General features: G+C 42.9%; 1 protein-coding gene across 2 annotated transcripts in view; it reads right to left on the bottom strand.

Moving 5' to 3' along the window:
* CAPN15 (calpain 15) overlaps positions 1-18,081 on the bottom strand; it is a 99,101-nt gene that overhangs the window by 59,446 nt on the left and 21,574 nt on the right. Inside the window, exon 2 of one of the 2 annotated variants that reach the window (XM_083711079.1) lies at positions 5,287-5,601. The exons of the other annotated variant lie outside the window; for it this stretch is intronic. Coding sequence (XP_083567205.1) covers positions 5,287-5,462 — 176 coding nt within the window. The 5' untranslated portion in view covers positions 5,463-5,601. The remainder of the gene's footprint in view (positions 1-5,286; positions 5,602-18,081) is intronic. 2 annotated transcript variants of the gene reach the window in all.

The following is an 18,081-nucleotide window of genomic DNA, read 5'->3' as shown; positions in this document are numbered from 1 at the left end:
GGTGGGCTAAAGTGAGACTTTCTAGACCTGTTCAGTGCTCCATGTGATCTTAGTGCTAGATCCTAAGACTTGTTTTGTGTTTTGTTTTTTGTTTTTTCATTTGGAGCATCAAAAATTGCAGGATTACTCAGCACAGCCTGGGTACATACTATGTCAAATTTGATTCAAATCACTCTCTGTCCCCCGGGTTCATCCAGTTCTTTGCAGGGAGATGCAGAAGCCATTTGGCAATTACAGCACATCCCAAGGGATTTGCAAAATCCCCCTGCGCATGCTTACATCTTGCTTGGCATTGCCCATATGCAGACAGATTCACTTGAGTACTCCAAAGTTTTTAGGGGAAGGGAGGGAAACACCTACTCCTGATGACTTAGAGCACATACCTGGCTTCATGCTATTTAAAATAAACAGATTAAAAGTCAGACGAAGGTGCAAAACAATTTGCTCAGAGAGAATTAAGATATAGGCAAAGCACCTTTATAGAAGCCAGATATTTAGCCATGCATGAAGAGTACCAGAGCTAAGGTGGCTGAAATGAAAAACATGGAAATAGTCCCTCTCACCAACAGAAGAGCTTTTTAAAATAGGGCAGAGCAGAGTGAGAACGACCATTTTTTTTTTAACAGTTTATGGCTCTTATGGCTCCAGACGTTTTAAGACTAAGTCTACTAAATGTTAAAAAACTGGGAGGACACAATAGGTGACCAAGTTCATTGCATTGTTTGACTCTGGTGATGATTTATTTTACATCTATTTAATGAGATTTTTCAGTAGGCAATTCAAGTATTTCATGTGTGAACATATCAGTTTCAGAATGGGAGTACAAGAAAGGCACGACTTCTGACTCAACAGGAAGACTATTCTACTTAATTTGATACCTGGTGCACAGGTGCTTGGTTCTTTCTGAATTAAAACTGGAGGCATATCTTACTCCAAAAAGGAAAGGAAAAGAAAAGAAGTATTGTGGAAACAGAGTGTCTATCTTCTTTGATCATTCTGCAGACCAATGGGCAGGAATCTTCCTTGCAATAGCAGAATAGCTTGGCTAATAATACTTGCTCTCTTGGCATGCTGCCCTCTCCCCTTGTCCTGTCTGTCAGGTTCAGCACGGCACCATGCTTTCCAGGCAACACTGATTCATCTGGGATGCTCACATGCCCATGAGCTGCAGCACAGGCTGCATCAGGGAAACCAGTGCTGCACAGAGGCTCCTCACCTTGAGGGGCCCAGTGGTGGCTGCATCCAACATGATGTCTTATTTTGTTCCATGTGCTCTTCAGTCTTCTCATGGCATACCAATGAACTTTGGCATACCATGTGGGAATCACTGCCCCACACCAAGAGATGTCGGAACACTAAAGAGATTCCACTTCTCCAATGTTTACATTTAACATTCATAATGGTATCAAAGCAAACAGCCAAGAAAATATTTGAAGAGTCTTGCAATTCTCTTTGACCTGAAGACTCCACTAGCCAACAGAGACAGCCAAAAGCAACCTGGTGTCATAGCAGGAGTACTACAGCTCACAGGAACCAGTGGTAAATCATCACTTAAGACTACCACAACCCCTCAGTATGGGCATCCCCTCATTTTCATAGAATTGTAGAATTGTAGAGTCGGAAAGAATTCCGAGGGTCATCCAGTCCAACGCCCTGCAATGCAGGAATCTCAACTGAAGCATCCATGACAGATGGCCTGCCAACCTCTGCTTAAAAACCTCCAATGAAGGAGAGTCCACAGCCTACTGAGAGAGTCTGTTCTTGAGATAGGGGATTAAATATACACCCACATATTCCAAGACATTCTTTTCTGAAAGAGACCTCTTTTTGCCTGCATGCAGAATTTCAAACAAAACCATTTAAAGGTGGAGCTTGGGCATTTCCACCTAAGTCTAAAAGGGGAGAGATATAACACCACATATGCTGCTCAGAGTGCCTCAGACTAGTGACAGGAAAACACCACAATGAATAAGAGACATCTTCTACCATAGACTAAGTTAAATAGACAGTGTTCTGTCTACAGGAAAACATCTTTTAGCAAGCACTTCTAGTCTCAGTCCATGTTTTGGATGAGCCATCAGCTGAGCAACACAGTGCCCCAACAGAGGGGCCAAGGATAATGCCACATCCATGCAAATGATGTAGCAATAAGTATGCAAATTAGCTATTGCCTCCTGGCTCATGATTGGCTTCCAGTGCAGTCTCTGTGCTGAAGCAAGGTGCCTCCCAACTGTTTAAAGGCCATCTGCATTATCCTAGTCAAACACAAAATGGAGAATATCTTCTCCCTTATCAAGCTCTGCCTGGAAATCACTGCACAACACTGGTCTAATGAATCCTTGGAAAAACAATGATTAGAAACGTCTTTTTTAGACTTGCAGAATAACTCAGGTTATTCAAAAGCCAGGTTAACAAAAGTTGAAAGGAAAACTGCTTCTGCTTGGTTTTTAAAAACTTGAGTCATTGCTTATACAGTGGTACCTCGGGTTACATACACTTCAGGTTACATACACTTCAGGTTACAGACTCCGCTAACCCAGAAATATTACCTTGGGTTAAGAACTTTGCTTCAGGATGAGAACAGAAATCGTGCAGTGGCAGCGGGAGGCCTCATTAGCTAAATTGGTGCTTCAGGTTAAGAACAGTTTCAGGTTAAGAATGGACCTCTGGAACGATTTAAGTATGTAACCAGAGGTACCACTGAAGATCTTGATCAAGCCATAAAGAAGTACTCCATACCACCATCTCAGCTGCCTTGAAATGCAAACTGAACTCACCCAATTATTTATCATTTTTATTTAAAACACATACACCATCAATTGAAAAATGATATTCTACCACCTGAATATGCAACTTAACTTTCGAAGATGAGTATTTAACTTCGAACTACAAGCTAATATTGCCCAAACTGACTTCTAATGACTCCGCACCTATTGCCCCCTAAAACTGATCTCCAGCCTTGCAAATATAAAGCCTATTGTCTTTCTCCTTACTTCGGTTTTCTGCCTCACAAGGAATTTGTGTAGTCCAACTAGTACTAAAGACAAGGAACAAATAGATGTCATATTTTCAAACAATGAGGAGAGAAACCATTTCCCCCCCATGACTTACTGATTTTCTCAGCTACAGTATGAAGTAGGTTCAGACATGGACTATTCCAGATTCATACAGTGAGCTTTATGGCAGAGTTGGTAACTAAACCTGGATCTCCATGCTCTTATATTGACACTCAAGCCACACCATCACACTGGCTCTCTATGAAAACAGTACTGTACACTGTGTCCACCATGATACTGAACTCCTTCAAAGAAGGGCAAGATCAAATCATAATAAATGAACAAGCAAGCCACCATGAAGGCTAAGAATCAATTAAACCTCCCTGTGATAGTTGGCCTTAACTTGTGCAGGTAAGATGCATGCAAAATTCATGTTACATCAATAGTTCTGCTTTGATACAATACTCAGACAAAGCGGCTTTTTCTCTCCCCAGCACTTGTGCTAAACACCTCACCCACAAGTAAACTAGTCTTAGATGCATTTATAGGCAGCTTTCACCAACTGTCAAAGCCAAGCAGGTAGCAGTTTTAAATCAAAACTGAAGTGTCCCACAATGCCCTGCGTCAGCACAAAGGTTTTTAAGCACGCAAAACTCGGTATTTGGAATTGCTAGCAGAAGCAACTCATGGAATCTGAAGTGGTTGTAAAAACAGAGGACAAAACTCCTGGATTCTTGCTAAAACATATTGCTGTTTGCTACCTTGTTGGCTATAACCTATAATCCATGCTTTCCCCATCTCAGTTCTCAGTATTCAAAAGTGTATTTCTGTAGGACTTGTCACTTCATCTGTGTCCTGCTTCTTTCTCTTCATCACAGGAAGTTTTAAAAGCTCAGTCAAAAGGGAAATCAATACAAAAGTCACATAATAGGGAACTAGCAGCAGTTATACAAAACTTCCTCTTAATATTACCAACATGATGGTTACATGACACAAAACATGCCAGAGTTGCAACCACTGAAACACTGGCAGGAAATTTAAGACCAAGCTGTAAAGTGCAAAACTGTGGGATTACCGGTAATTTGCCACAGACACTCCTCCAAGCCTGTTCTAGAGAAGATGCAAGCAGCAAAATCCTTGGAGTTTGCACCAACAGGCAAGAGGCCACAAGCAACAGGCATGAGGCACACAGCACAAAGCAAATGTTTTTCAACCCAAGCAACTCAGGGACAGAAGCAAGCTGCTGTTTTTAAACAGATGGCAGTCTCCATACAGGCTAAGGAAGGCACACAGTCATTCAACAAGCAGGAAGAAAAGCTAAAAAAAGCAAGCATTAATCAGAGGCTCCAATATTCTTAGCACACACAACACGGCAGCTTTCAACAGCCAAGGCTCCCCGGGCAGCACACTGTTAGATGCTTTCGACATACCTCTCAACTTAAAAAAAAAAGCCCCTAACCATGAAGGCAAACCTTCCTTGGAGGGAGTGATGAGGTGAACAAGCATTTTTTAATTATTATTAGCCAGCCGTTTGATTAGTAGGTTTCACAAGGGGTAAAATCTTGAGAGACTCCACAGTTCTGCCTTCTCAGGGACATTTGTCATGAAAACAACACTTCTAGATATTAATGGTTTATGGGGACCTTCTAAGTGTATCCTTTCTAATTTGAAGATAAATTCTGTTAGCCTTGGCTATCACAGGTGGCATTATCCAAATCTAGACCTGGAGAAGGTGTTTTCCAACACAGGGTCCCTCAGGTCAGTGGCTGGAGTCTGGTTTGTTTGCCTTAGAAAATGGGGATCTGAAACCTAGGAGGCAAGAATTAGTTCCCTGGCCATGAACTGAAAAATTGACTTGATTGATGTGGATAAATTCCCCTTCAGGCTAGGCTTAACTAAGATTTCAGCTAATGACTACTTCAGTACTGGAGGGTAGGTGTCAAAACGCTCCACACAACTTGCAGTTTTTGTGTCTGTGAAAGCAGCAAGTTGAGGATGTGACGTTATTAATTCAGTTGCCCCACCATCTCAATGTTAAAGGGATTTATTTATTTTTGCTTTGGGGGGGAATGACATCATGGATATTGGTCAATGAACAAAAGATAGGTTTTGCTTCTTGTTGATACAACTATGGCAATTATTGAAAGCTAGCTAAGATGAAGTTAGTGGAAATTTTGGTGTGGCTTCAACTGGACCATGGCTAGAGCCTACAAGACCCCAAAGTATACAATCCTAGGTTTCAAACCGATCTGAGAGGTATGAGATCAAGCTCTTTCCCTTACTTTCTTACCTTCGTGCCCGGTGATTCACGTGCTGATGCTGACGTGTTATAAGGGCACTTTCCCATACAGGGCCACTGTGGCTACTCCTATACCAACTTGCAGCCAGGTGCCCTGGGTAGGTTGGGCCAGTGAAACCATGGTCCGACTCCGTCTCGGCGGCCAGCGATGAGGCTGAGCTGCCCATAGCTCCCCTCAACCCTGGCTGGGCCAAGATTTATAGGTTAGGTCCAAGCCAGAGGCATGAGCAGTCGGCCCGCAAGGGTGAGGAGTTGCAGCATGGACTGGCGTAAAAGTTCCCAACACTGGAGAAAGGAAAGCTGGTGCTGATTGAAAAAAGAAAAAGAAGAACACAAAACAAGAGGAAAGGGAGAGGAGAGAGAGAGAGAGAAAGAAAGAAGTAAGGTATGAATTAAATCAATGAAGTGACATTTCTAAAAGCCTGTTAATAACAGAGGTGGTACCCTAGCCTACCAACATGGCACACCTGATTCAAAGAAAGCCAGCCTATAGAAACTTAAATGTGTGAGGGATCAGAAGAAGAGAATGGAAGATGCTACTGTGGCTACATAATATAAAGGGCCTATTCCCAAGTTCTGTTGGCCAATTTAACCATTCTTTCTTCCGTTTGCATGTGGAAACCAGTGGTTTTCAAACTGTTTTCTGGGGAAACCTGAGATTTCTTAGATGTATATGGGAGAAACTCAGTGGGAAGGTCAGTAACAGCAGACAAACCTTCCTGTAAAACAGCACAGTAGCAAGGAAATGGTGGGAAAACTCACATGGCCCTTAGCAAGCCTAGCCAGTGTGAATGGAAAACACTTCCTAAAAGAAACAAAAATCCACCCCACTCCCAGAATCCTCTGAAACACTCAGGGGTAAATGTACTGTGGTTCCTCAGCAGACCAAGACAATTTGGAAAATGTTTCCTGAAAGAAACAAGTTTGAAAACCACTGGGGTAGCCAATGCAAATATAAGGAGGTCTGGTGCTCTTGTATTAAGTAATATGGGGAACCAAATGCCAATTTTCTGGTAGCATTTATAAAAATATTGCAATCAGTAAAGGGCCTGCACTTAGAACTAACAAAATGTCTCACATATGATGGATAATGAGTAGAATGGTCTTTCTCCAACATCTTGTGATCATGCATATGCCCTGAGGGATAGCTAAATTGGTAGAGCATGAGACTCAATCTCAGAGCCATGGGTTCAAGTCCCAAGCTGAGCTAAAGATTCCTGCATTGCAGGGGGTTAGACTAGATAATCCTTGTGGACCTTCCAACTCTATGATTCTGTGATTCTATATAGCTGTAAAATGCACATGCATATAGCAAGACTCAATCTCATTAATTCATGCCTGCTACACCACTCATCCTATGCAGCACATATTCCCCTAAAGCAGCGGTTCTCAACCTGTGGGTCCCCAGATGTTGTTGGACTACAAGTCCCATCATCACTGAGCTCTGGCCTTGCTAGCTAGGGGTGATGGGAGTTGTAGTTCAACAACATCTGGGGACCCACAGGTTGAGAAAGGCTGCCCTAAAGGCAGGATGAGCTTGTTGCTCATGAGTAGACCCAAATGGAAGCTGAAGCTTGACCACGCTGAAAAAAATAATGGTTTGATCTGTCCTTTCCCCACCATGGATGGATGGAAGGAAGCACAACAGCATCATAGAAGAGAGTGCACTCCATCTGCTGCTTCCTTCCTTCCCTTCCAAGAGTTGTATGGACCAGTTCGGCTGGATCATGGCTATCAGGCAGGACAAAAACATCTGGATTCACTTTAACCATCTCAAATTTGCAAATGTATTTAAGAGTCAGGCTGGAAGCTGAAAGGAGTTGGAAAAGTGCAGAAAACCTTCAGCAGATTCAGTGGCTTCTCAAACCTCTAGCAGCCACCACTGAAGTTCAGTGTTACTACTCCTCCATGGCCACTTGGAAATTTGGTGGCATCAACATACACACTACTTGCTTTGCTGCTGCTGCTGCTGCTGCTGCAGCAGCAGCAGCAGCAGCAGCAGCAGCAGCAGCAGCAGCAGCAGCAGCAGCAGCAGCAGCAGCAGCCCAAATTCCTGTACCCAGGTTTGCCACCAACCAGTGTTAGAAACTCAAGATATATAAGCTAATCGCCAAATGGCACCTTAAAATGAGGTTATGGTTGCTGCAACAGAATGTGTGGGCATCTTTTTCCAGTGAAATTTGTTGCTGTTGTTAATTTCTATACTGCTTTATATTTTAAAGGAAAAATCTCGAAGTGGTTTACAACACATTAAATTACCAAATAAAACAATCCAGAAGAAAACAAATTCAAGCTTCAAGGAAAATATTTCAGACCCTTCTCTAAGTGACATTTTGCTTCCCTCATATTTATTTACCTACTTACTGTATTTTTTGCTCTATAAGACTTACTTTTTCCCTCCCAAAAAGTAAGGGGAAATGTGTGTGCGTCTCATGGAGCGAATGCAGGCTGTGCAGCTATCCCAGAAGCCAGAACAGCAAGAGGGATTTGCTGCTTTCACTGCGCAGCGATCCCTCTTGCTGTTCTGGCTTCTGAGATTCAGAATATTTTTTTTCTTGTTTTCCTCCTCCAAAAACTAGGTGCGCCTTGTGGTCTAGTGCATCTTATAGAGCGAAAAATACGGTTATTTATAGAGCTGCCCCACAGCAGAAGTACTGTATGAAGCCAGCATGGTGTAGTGGTTAGTGTGTCAGACTAGGACCTGGGAGATCAGGGTTCAAACACCTATTGAGTTACAAAGCTCACTGGGTGACCTTGGGTCAGTCACAGCCTCTTAACCTACCTCACAGGGTCGTTGTAGGGATTAACTGAGGAATGGGGTGAACCATGTACTCCTTGGAGGAAAAAGGTTGGAGATAAATGCAATAAATAAGCTCTCCTGATTATCTGCTTAAGAAAGCTGGAGAGGCCTTCCAGATGGAGATGTCAGTCGCCAACCAGGCATCCAGAGCTCTCCACATGTTCACAATTGGACCCGCACCAGTAGCAAAACATGCCTGGTGCCTGGCTAATGTCTAACACTGCCACCAACCATCTAGCTTAGCCACATAAGTAAGCATTTCAAGCAGGCCCACATTGCTTCCATTTTCCTGACTCACACCTTAGTGAGTCAAACTTTATGAAAATAAGGGCAGCATCAGGGATTAAATAGGTATGTGAGAAAAGGCAGGTGCCTTTTCTTATGTGGGGGCGGGGGAGAAAACCTTTAGTGTCAAGATTTGTGTTGGAAGCGAAAAGAGCAAGCCAACAATTAGTACAGTAAAAATAAAGAAATGAGGAAGAGAAGAAAAAATGCCACTGTTGAGCTTATTCAGTTACCCACCAGCATTTGGAGAGAGAGGCAGAAATGAGCTGTGGTAAGAAATGAGCTATAAATAAGAGAAATGTTCAAGCAATAGAGATTCTTTGCAATGAAAGGGGTTGATACAAAGCTGCTCACATGGAAGATTTTCAACGCCAAGGCTGTTCCCAAAGGGAACTTGGTATATAGTAATTCCCACTCTTCAGTCCATATAACAAGTGCCAGTCCGATAGATGGCTGACACCACAATTGTGTGCATTAAATGGGCTTCATTTAAAAACAAGTTGTTTTTCTTTACTGTTCACAACAGCTTATAATACGATGAGGCTGCCAGAAATCTTTACCCTCCAGGCTACTTCCCTCCCTGCATGCACATGGCAATATCTGCTCCTTTCACTTCTACTGCCAGCAAAGGGAGCTCATGGGTAAATACGGGCCTGGGAAATGAGTCACAACATCTTCCCACCAGGGCACTGGATCTAATACCTGCGTACCCACAGACAAAGCTATAGCTCTCTCTCAACCTCTATTCTCCCGACTTATTTCATCACTATATTTTTTACTAGTGGCTACCACCCCTGCCTACCCCTTTGTGCTTCCCCCACACATGACCAAATCTCCTTCCCTTAAAACTCACCCACCCTCTTGACTGTCCTTCCACAGCATGCTCCAAGTCCATCCCCTGGTAAAGGAAGTAAGAGGTGCAAAGGGCCTTCCCTGCTACTTTAATCCTTGCCACAGGCGTATTCAATGGAGGCAGGAGGTACTCCATACAGTAGCTTGATAAACCATTGGGGTGAAGCGCCTCCCCTCTCTCCATTAAACCTCACTGCAAGCAAGTTTAATAGAGGAGGAGCTTCACAGCCTGTCGGCTGTTTCTCAGGCTGCAGCTGGCATGGTCGCCAACAGGCAACCACACAAACTGCAGAGCATGACAACACTTCCAACATTTCCATGTGTGTAGCAATATATGGCTTGGGTGGGGGTTGTTTTTCAAAATTAAAAGCAACTTAAAATTTTAATTAATAAATAAATAAATCTAAAGAGAGGCTAACAGTAACTAGGAGCTTTGTGAGGAAAAACAGGATAAAATGGGGCAAGGGAGAAGAACCTTGAGTTTCTTAGAGGAAAGGCTAAATATAAGCATAGTAAGCAAACAAGGCACACAAAGTGTGAGAGCACGACTCTCTTTTCCTTTTCCTGTTGCACAGGAAAGGACGTATTTTACACATTTCATTACAAAAAGAAAGAGAGCAATGAGCTTGGGTTTTTTGTTATTCCATACACTGGATAAGAATTATTAGCCCTTTTTTGTGAATGAGCACTTGGAAGCTACAGCACTCCCTTAGAATCCTGTTACCACATGGAGGAAAAAGAGTTCTCCCACAAAGGCAATACTGATAATGAATTGATGTTTCAAAATTATTACTTTTTGTCCCATTGCACTAAAAGATGAAGACAGTGCCAACCCAAGACATTTGCTTCCTGAAGAGAGGTCCAAATGGCACTTCTAGTCATGGACTGCTGGATGCAGTGCAGAGGAGAAGTGGGAGGCACCAGCTGATGGTGATGAGTGGTCTCAGGGACAAGAGGTTTAGTGAGCAGGAAGAGGCTGTGGCAGAGAGCAGTTCAGACTCTTGAGGCTGAAGAGAAAGCTGGAGAGGAGGGGGGAAAGAGGCAGTTGGGATGGGCTGCTGAAGAGTCCAGGTAGTCTCTCCCTCCTGCTGCGACCAACTCCTCCCCCTAACCAGGTCTCCTAGAACAAGCAAGAAAATTGAAAAGAGCAGGGACTGGTTGTGTGCAGATGCAGTTTACAACTGCTCGGGGAAGACTCTGGAGGAGGAGGAGCCTTTTAGAGTGGTAGGAAGGTGGGGAACTTCAGTCCTCACAACCACCTCATTGGAGCAAGACCTGCAGGGAAGAATTGCTAGGATCACTAGTCCTGTTTTGTTTCGGTTTCTTGGGGGGGGGGGAGTTAATTGTACTGACAGAGTATTGTCTATTTCTGACCTATGCTTGACTCTGACTTCCGACACCTCCCCTGATAGGGTCAACACTTTAAGAAGTCCTGATACACCAGTTTGCCTTCACATATTCTACTCTACCACCACTATGGAATCCCATTAAGAAATCTATGTACCCTACTGGATGGCAGAGCAACCATGGACAAAGATCCACCAGGGACCAAATTGAGTTTTTCCTCCTGACTCTCAAAATAATAAAAAGGATATAGTGTGTAGAAACCCAACTTCCACCAACAACAAGCAAGAGGTGGTGGCTCAAACAATGGTTAAGCCTTTCTAGTGCTATACCATACAAAAATAGTTCAAAACCAACACTTTCACAAATCCCTCAGCACTCTTACCTGAGCTAGAAAGACCAAGAAATGCACCCATCTTGCTGTACATAAAAGATAAGCACCCACTGAAGCGCTGCAGATTTGGCTAACTGAGAAATACACTGCCTGCCAGACCAGCAACTATGCAAGCAACAAAATGCATTGCAGCGGATTTCTTTCCCTTAAAAAGGAAGTATGAATCTATTGCTGAGCATGCGAGTGTACTGCAGGACAGAAGGGGAACAAGAAGCCTGCTTTAACATTGCTGAGAAAAGCTCTGCAAAGAGATGAGAGCTGGGTTCAGGAAGAACAGATCTATAAATAGGTACAGGATAACCCAGCTAAGCTGCAAGTCTCAAATACCGTTCAGTAATACAGGACTACTTTCCAGGCCATGTGCTCCAGGAAATCTGCTTCATCTAGTCAAAAGCATAATGCACAGAAATTCCAGGTGTGAGAGTTACACTGTCCAGAGGTTTCCCAAACTTTGTTATAATAGACCACTAAGTCTGCAAAAGTGTTGGAGATGATTAAATAAAAAATACAGTCTCACTGGAGGAATCTCACTCTTGCCTCCAAGGGCAAGAAACAGAGGTCAAAAGACCTTAAAATTTCTAAGGTCTACTTTGACTCACAACATGGTTTTACAGGTCCCAGAGAGAGACTAGAGAAGAAAAAGTAGTGGTGGTGGGAGAAACCACTTGCCTGCAGAACTGATGCTGAAACACTATGCTTTTCTGGCTCATTGATTTCTTCCCACATTTATATCCTGACCTTTCCCCAAGGACCTCAGAGTGGCAAAACCACAGATTTGCCCCCATTGATCCTCACAACCACACTGCAAGTTTGGCTAGGCTGAGAGACAGGGCCAAGATTACACAGCAAGTTTAAAAACTGAAGAAGTAGGATCTGAGCCCAGTTCAAAACCAACAGTTAACCCACTGCTCCACACTGACTCTGGCTGTTGTGTAAAGTGTCGAAGCAAACAGGGAAACAATTAAATGTATGCTCAATCAAAACATATACCCAGGGTCATTTCACACATTAAGCTAGAGAAAACCAAGATTTGCCATGGAACGTGAAGTCACAGCTAACCTCATTTCCCTAGAAGTGTACTATGGGACATGTTTGCCATAGTCACACTTTACACTTTTAAGGATGTGTGTAGACACACAAAGACTCGTATAATTCACCAGGGAAGTAAACTTCATATTTTAAACTTTAAACATTGCTTGCCTAACCCAGGACTAGAGCGGAATATGCCAGCCTTAATAATGGTAATTTATTACTGGGTTTTCCTTCTAACTCATAAATCTTGTTCATTAAGATTGTCACACTTCTTCCATACTTTCAAACACACCTATACAGTGGACTGTATTGAGATTGCCCATAACTGATTCAATTGGTTAAGGCAAACAACCCTATTTACAATGTTTAGCTAGCAAAAGAAGAGTGACTGAATGCACCATTTACTGCCTTTAACTAAAAATGGTCTGGGCAGAAGACCAGAACCACACTAAGTGAAAATTAGTGTGGCTCCTGTGTTGGGCTCAGGAAAAAACAGGTCAAGCTCAGTCACGGGCCCACAGAGGTGGCCTTTCACAAGTCACAGAGCTGGTGAAGACCCTCAGTAGAATCTGCCCTTTACATGCTCCCTCTCATAGGAAAGATCTCACCAATCTTAACCATGGTTAAAGATTGGCAGCTTTATTACCAGCTTTATAATCAATGCTAACTGATTGTTGTTGTTGTTTAGTCGTTTAGTCGTGTCCGACTCTTCGTGACCCCATGGACCAGAGAACGCCAGGCACCTCTGTCCTCCACTGCCTCCCGCAGTTTGCTCAAACTCATGCTGGTAACCTCGAAAACACTATCCAACCATCTCGTCCTCTGCCGTCCCCTTCTCCTTGTGCCCTCCATCTTTCCCAACATCAGGGTCTTCTCCAGGGAGTCTTCTCTTCTCATGAGGTGGCCAAAGTACTGGAGCCTCAGCTTCACAATCTGTCCTTCCAGTGAGCACTCAGGGTTGATTTCCTTCAGTATGGAGAGGTTTGATCTTCTTGCAGTCCATGGGACTCTCAAGAGTCTCCTCCAGCACCATAATTCAAAAGCATCAATTCTTCGGCGATCAGCCTTCTTTATGGTCCAGCTCTCACTTCCATACATCACTACTGGGAAAACCATAGCTTTAACTATACGAACCTTTGTTGGCAAGGTGATGTCTCTACTTCTCAAGATGCTGTCTAGGCCTGTCATTGCCCTTCTCCCAAGAAGCAGGCGTCTTTTAATTTCGTGGCTGCTGTCACCATCTGCAGTGATCATTGAGCCCAAGAAAGTAAAATCTCTCACTACCTCCATTTCTTCCCCTTCTATTTGCCAGGAGGTGATGGGACCAGTGGCCATGATCTTCGTTTTTTTGATGTTGAGCTTCAGGCCATATTTTGCGCTCTCCTCTTTCACCCTCATTAAAAGGTTCTTTAATTCCTCCTCACTTTCTGCCATCAAGGTTGTGTCATCTGCATATCTGAGGTTGTTGATATTTCTTCCGGCAATCTTAATTCCGGCTAGGGATTCATCCAGCCCAGCCTTTCGCATGATGAATTCTGCATATAAGTTAAATAAGCAGGGAGACAAAATACAGCCTTGTCGTACTCCTTTCCCAATTTTGAACCAATCAGTTGTTCCATATCCAGTTCTAACTGTAGCTTCTTGTCCCACATAGAGATTTCTCAGGAGACAGATGAGGTGATCTGGCACTCCCATTTCTTTAAGAACTTGCCATAGTTTGCCGTGGTCGACACAGTCAAAAGCTTTTGCATAGTCAATGAAGCAGAAGTAGATGTCTTTCTGGAACTCTCTAGCTTTCTCCATAATCCAGCGCATGTTTGCAATTTGGTCTCTGGTTCCTCTGCCTCTTCTAAATCCAGCTTGCACTTCTGGGAGTTCTCGGTCCACATACTGCTTGAGCCTTCCTTGTAGAATTTTAAGCATAACCTTGCTAGCGTGTGAAATGAGTGCAATTGTGCGGTAGTTGGAGCATTCTTTGGCACTGCCCTTCTTTGGGATTGGGATGTAGACTGATCTTCTCCAATCCTCTGGCCACTGCTGAGTTTTCCAAACTTGCTGGCATATTGAGTGTAGCACCTTAACAGCATCATCTTTTAAAATTTTAAATAGTTCAGCTGGAATGCCATCACTTCCACTGGCCTTGTTATTTGCAGTGCTTTCTAAGGCCCATTTGACTTCACTTTCCAGGATGTCTGGCTCAAGGTCAGCAACCACACTACCTGGGGTATACGAGACATCCATTTCTTTCTGGTATAATTTATACGAGACATCCATTTCTTTACACTTAATCAAGATATAAAACCAGGTTTTGAAGCTGGTTAAAAATTCCAGTAACAGCAAACCACAATCAGTGCTAGGTATTACTAAAAACAAGTTTTCTGGAAATTTTAACCATTGTGAAGGTTGAGAGAGGAGGCGGGGGGGGAAAGGGTACATGCAACCCCACAGCCCAAGACCTTAGCCATGTATAAGAAAAAGCCACATTATGTCTACACACCAACTCATTCTTTCAGCTCCCATTCCTCATCAATAAATTGGGAACAAGTCAACTTCCTATTGAACAGAATACACACACAGATAAGAACTATAAAGTTCTTTGCACACTAAAGCAGCAATAATAATTGGCTTCCCCCATCGTTTCTGAAGTATAAAGAACCTGTACCTGCTTGAGAACAAAAGCCTAGGGCTGTGTGTGCATGCTGGTGATGTTTTAATCGCAATCTAGCCTCTGCCAAAAGAAAACCAACAGGTTAAGTAATATAGGTTCTAAGTAATTATATGCCTGTCTCACTGCAGTTTGTGTGTTGATTTATTGTTTGCACAGGGCTGTGAAGATGAAAAACACCTAGAACAGTGCTGAGCATTATTCAAAGTATTGGGTTCAGTGGCTTGCAAAATTCATGGGGACCAGAGGGGAGGCCACACAAAGACATGAAGTGGCAAAAATAAGATTTGCTAAGTATTTAACAAGCAATAATGGGAACTGCAGAAAACAGACACATAAACACATCTAAAGAATATCTCTGCATTAGGGTGTGGGGAGGACCAACCCATCCCATATAACTAAATACATCACTGCTTGAGTTAATCTAATTTGGGAGACCCAATGCTGCAACAACAATGGAAAAAGACAAATGGGGGATTTAACTAATAGAAACAAATAGTTAAGCACCTATTTTGCTTCCTTTTGTGGTTTTAACGCATAATTACTACGTTTCAAGTGTTAAAGTTAATTATGCCTGCAAGAGCATTTCTAGAACAAATAAACCGATCTATTATGAAGCAATTTACTCCTTCCTATTCTCTGAACCATTTCCTCCCTCCTTTCCTTCCCCCACACAAGCACTTACAACAGATTAGGAGAAAGGAGGCAGATAGAGAAGCTCTCCAGTCCCATCCATGCAAGGGGCTCTTCTTATTTCCTAGACCCAAAAGAGCATCCACAAGAGGAACACACTTGATTGCTGCCACTGAAGTCCCCTCTTCAGACCAAGGCGGAAGCAGCAGCCAGCCCTCTGGTCTCTGTTACCACACACTCATCACTGATTACGAATCAAAGCGGTAACAAGCAGGCAGTACGGCAGGTCTTATTCGACTCTTCTCTCCACCGGGACTGATTAAGAGCACCTGTGAGGTAAATAGATCACAGAGTTTGCTTATCCTGTATCCTCCAAGACGAGATGTTCCCAAGTAGAGAGAGATGAGTGTGCCTTTCACAATGCATGCCAAGGGGGTGGGGCATCCCACTGGTCTAAAGCAGCTGCGTCCAGCCCCTAAACCCAATCATCCAGCTTTGTCCAGGGCAGTTGTTAGCCAAAGCTGGGAGTCTGTATTTGCAGAGGCAAAACCAGTAGGATGAGCCAAGTACAGTGGTACCTCGGGTTAAGTACTTAATTCGTTCCAGAGGTCCGTACTTAACCTGAAACTGTTCTTAACCTGAAGCACCACTTTAGCTAATGGGGCCTCCTGTTGCTGCTGCGCCGCCGGAGCACGATTTCTGTTCTCATCCTGAAGCAAAGTTCTTAACCTGAAGCACTATTTCTGGGTCTGTAACCTGAAGCATATGTAACCCAAGGTACCACTGTAAATACTTTGCCCAATCCCTTATTGTCCAAGGGTACCCATCTTTTCTACCTTAGGGACCAGGCACCACAAGGGTTTGCCCTGAGTGTGCCCTTTCGGTACCACAGCCAATCAAGAACATAAGAGAATAAGAAAAATGTTGCTGGATCAGACCAGTGGCCACCCTGAAGCCTATGGGAAGCCTGCAAATAGAATCTGAGTAAAACAGCACTCTCCCCTCCTGCAATTTCCAGCATCTGGTACTCGGAAGCATACTTCCTTGACACTGGAGGTAGAACATAGGCTTATCCTCTTTTAAAGCCATCCAAGTTACTGGCCATGACTGCATCTTGTGGGAACAAATTCAACCCTTCAATTAAGAAATACTTTCTTTTGTCCATCCTGAATCTTCCAACATTCTTTTTTATTGGATGTCCACAAATATTAGAGTCATGAGAGAGGGAGAAAAATTTCCCTCTATCCAAGTTCTCCATGTCATACACAATTCTATACAGCTTTATAATGTCATATTTTACTCACCTTATCTCTAAAATAAAAAGCCACAAATGCTGTAACCTTTCCTCACAGGGGAGATGCTCTACCCCCTTGATCATTTTGGCTCCCCTTTTCTGAATTTTTTCCAACTCTACAATATCCTTTACAAGATATACTACACAGTGTTCCAAGTGCAGTTGCATCACTGTTCCAATTCCTGGAACGAATGTTAACTTTCCATTTGGGTCATTCCACATCAAATCAATGCAAAAAACAAGGGTTTCGCCAACCACCGTCTCGGATTTTGATGAAACTTGGTGTACACCCTTCCCTTATGGTTGAAAGAAACCCCCTTAAATTTCCCCCCTGTATCTCAAATGGTTTTAATTTTATAGCACTTCAAAGTTAGGTGAAATCTGTGTTTCTGTCCCTCTTGTGATCCTTGGTCTTGTGTGCATTGTAATTTTTTTCTCCATAACCAATGATCAGATCTTTTTGAAATTTTACAGAGCTCAATAACATGATGAGGATTTCAGGGAAAAATACAGCAGTACTCAAAAGATTTTATAAATGCCTGAAAAAATGTATAAATGTAGTTTTTTTTGGTGGAAAAATGAGGTTTAGAAAACCTAAATTTTCAGCATAAGGGCACGATGGAATCAAAACTTTTTGATGGTGAAAATTATTGCAAAGCCGTGCTCTTTCTCAACAAAGAATAAAATTCATGGGTCTCTTATGTCTTTTAAAAAAAATTAAGTTTTTGGGACATATTGGGGGGGAAATGGCTACTGGGTGCAACTTCCCTACAATCCATAGCTGTAATAGAAAAAATTAATGAAACAAAGTTGTTCATCTTAAAATCTAAAATAATATTGGTTATTACAGGTTGTTGTTGTTCTCAAAAGTGCAGGCTTGTTTTTCAGTTTGAGGGTATTTAAAACTATGAAAATTGGCTATATCATGAGCTCTGTGTAAAATTTATTTCAACCATAAGGGAAGGGTGTACACCAAGTTTCATCAAAATCCGAGATGGTGGGTGGCATGACCGCGTTGAACTGACGTGGAATGACCCGTTTGCATGCACAGAATGCCTTTCCTTCACTACTGACTGAGCAACAGCAGATAGGTAGCCGTGTTGGGTCTGCCATAGTCAAAACAAAAAAAATTCCTTCCAGTAGCACCTTAAATAATAATAATAATAATAATAATAATAATAATAATAATAATAATAATAATTTATTATTTGTACCCCGCCCATCTGGCTGGGTTTCCCCAGCCACTCTGGGCGGCTTCCATAAAAACCAGAAATACACTAAAATATCACAGATTAAAAACTTCCCTGAACAGGGCTGCCTTAAGATGTCTTCTGAATGTCAGGTAGTTATTTATCGCTTTGACATCTGATGGGAGGGCGTTCCACAGGGCGGGTGCCACTACCGAGAAGGCCCTCTGCCTGGTTCCCTGTAGCTTTGCTTCTCGTAATGAGGGAACCGCCAGAAGGCCCTCAGCGCTGGACCTCAGC

This window comes from Podarcis gaigeae (genome assembly GCF_964106915.1).
Source record: "Podarcis gaigeae genome assembly, chromosome: 14".
NCBI lineage: Eukaryota > Metazoa > Chordata > Lepidosauria > Squamata > Lacertidae > Podarcis > Podarcis gaigeae.
This window is presented reverse-complemented; position numbering and strand designations above follow the sequence as displayed.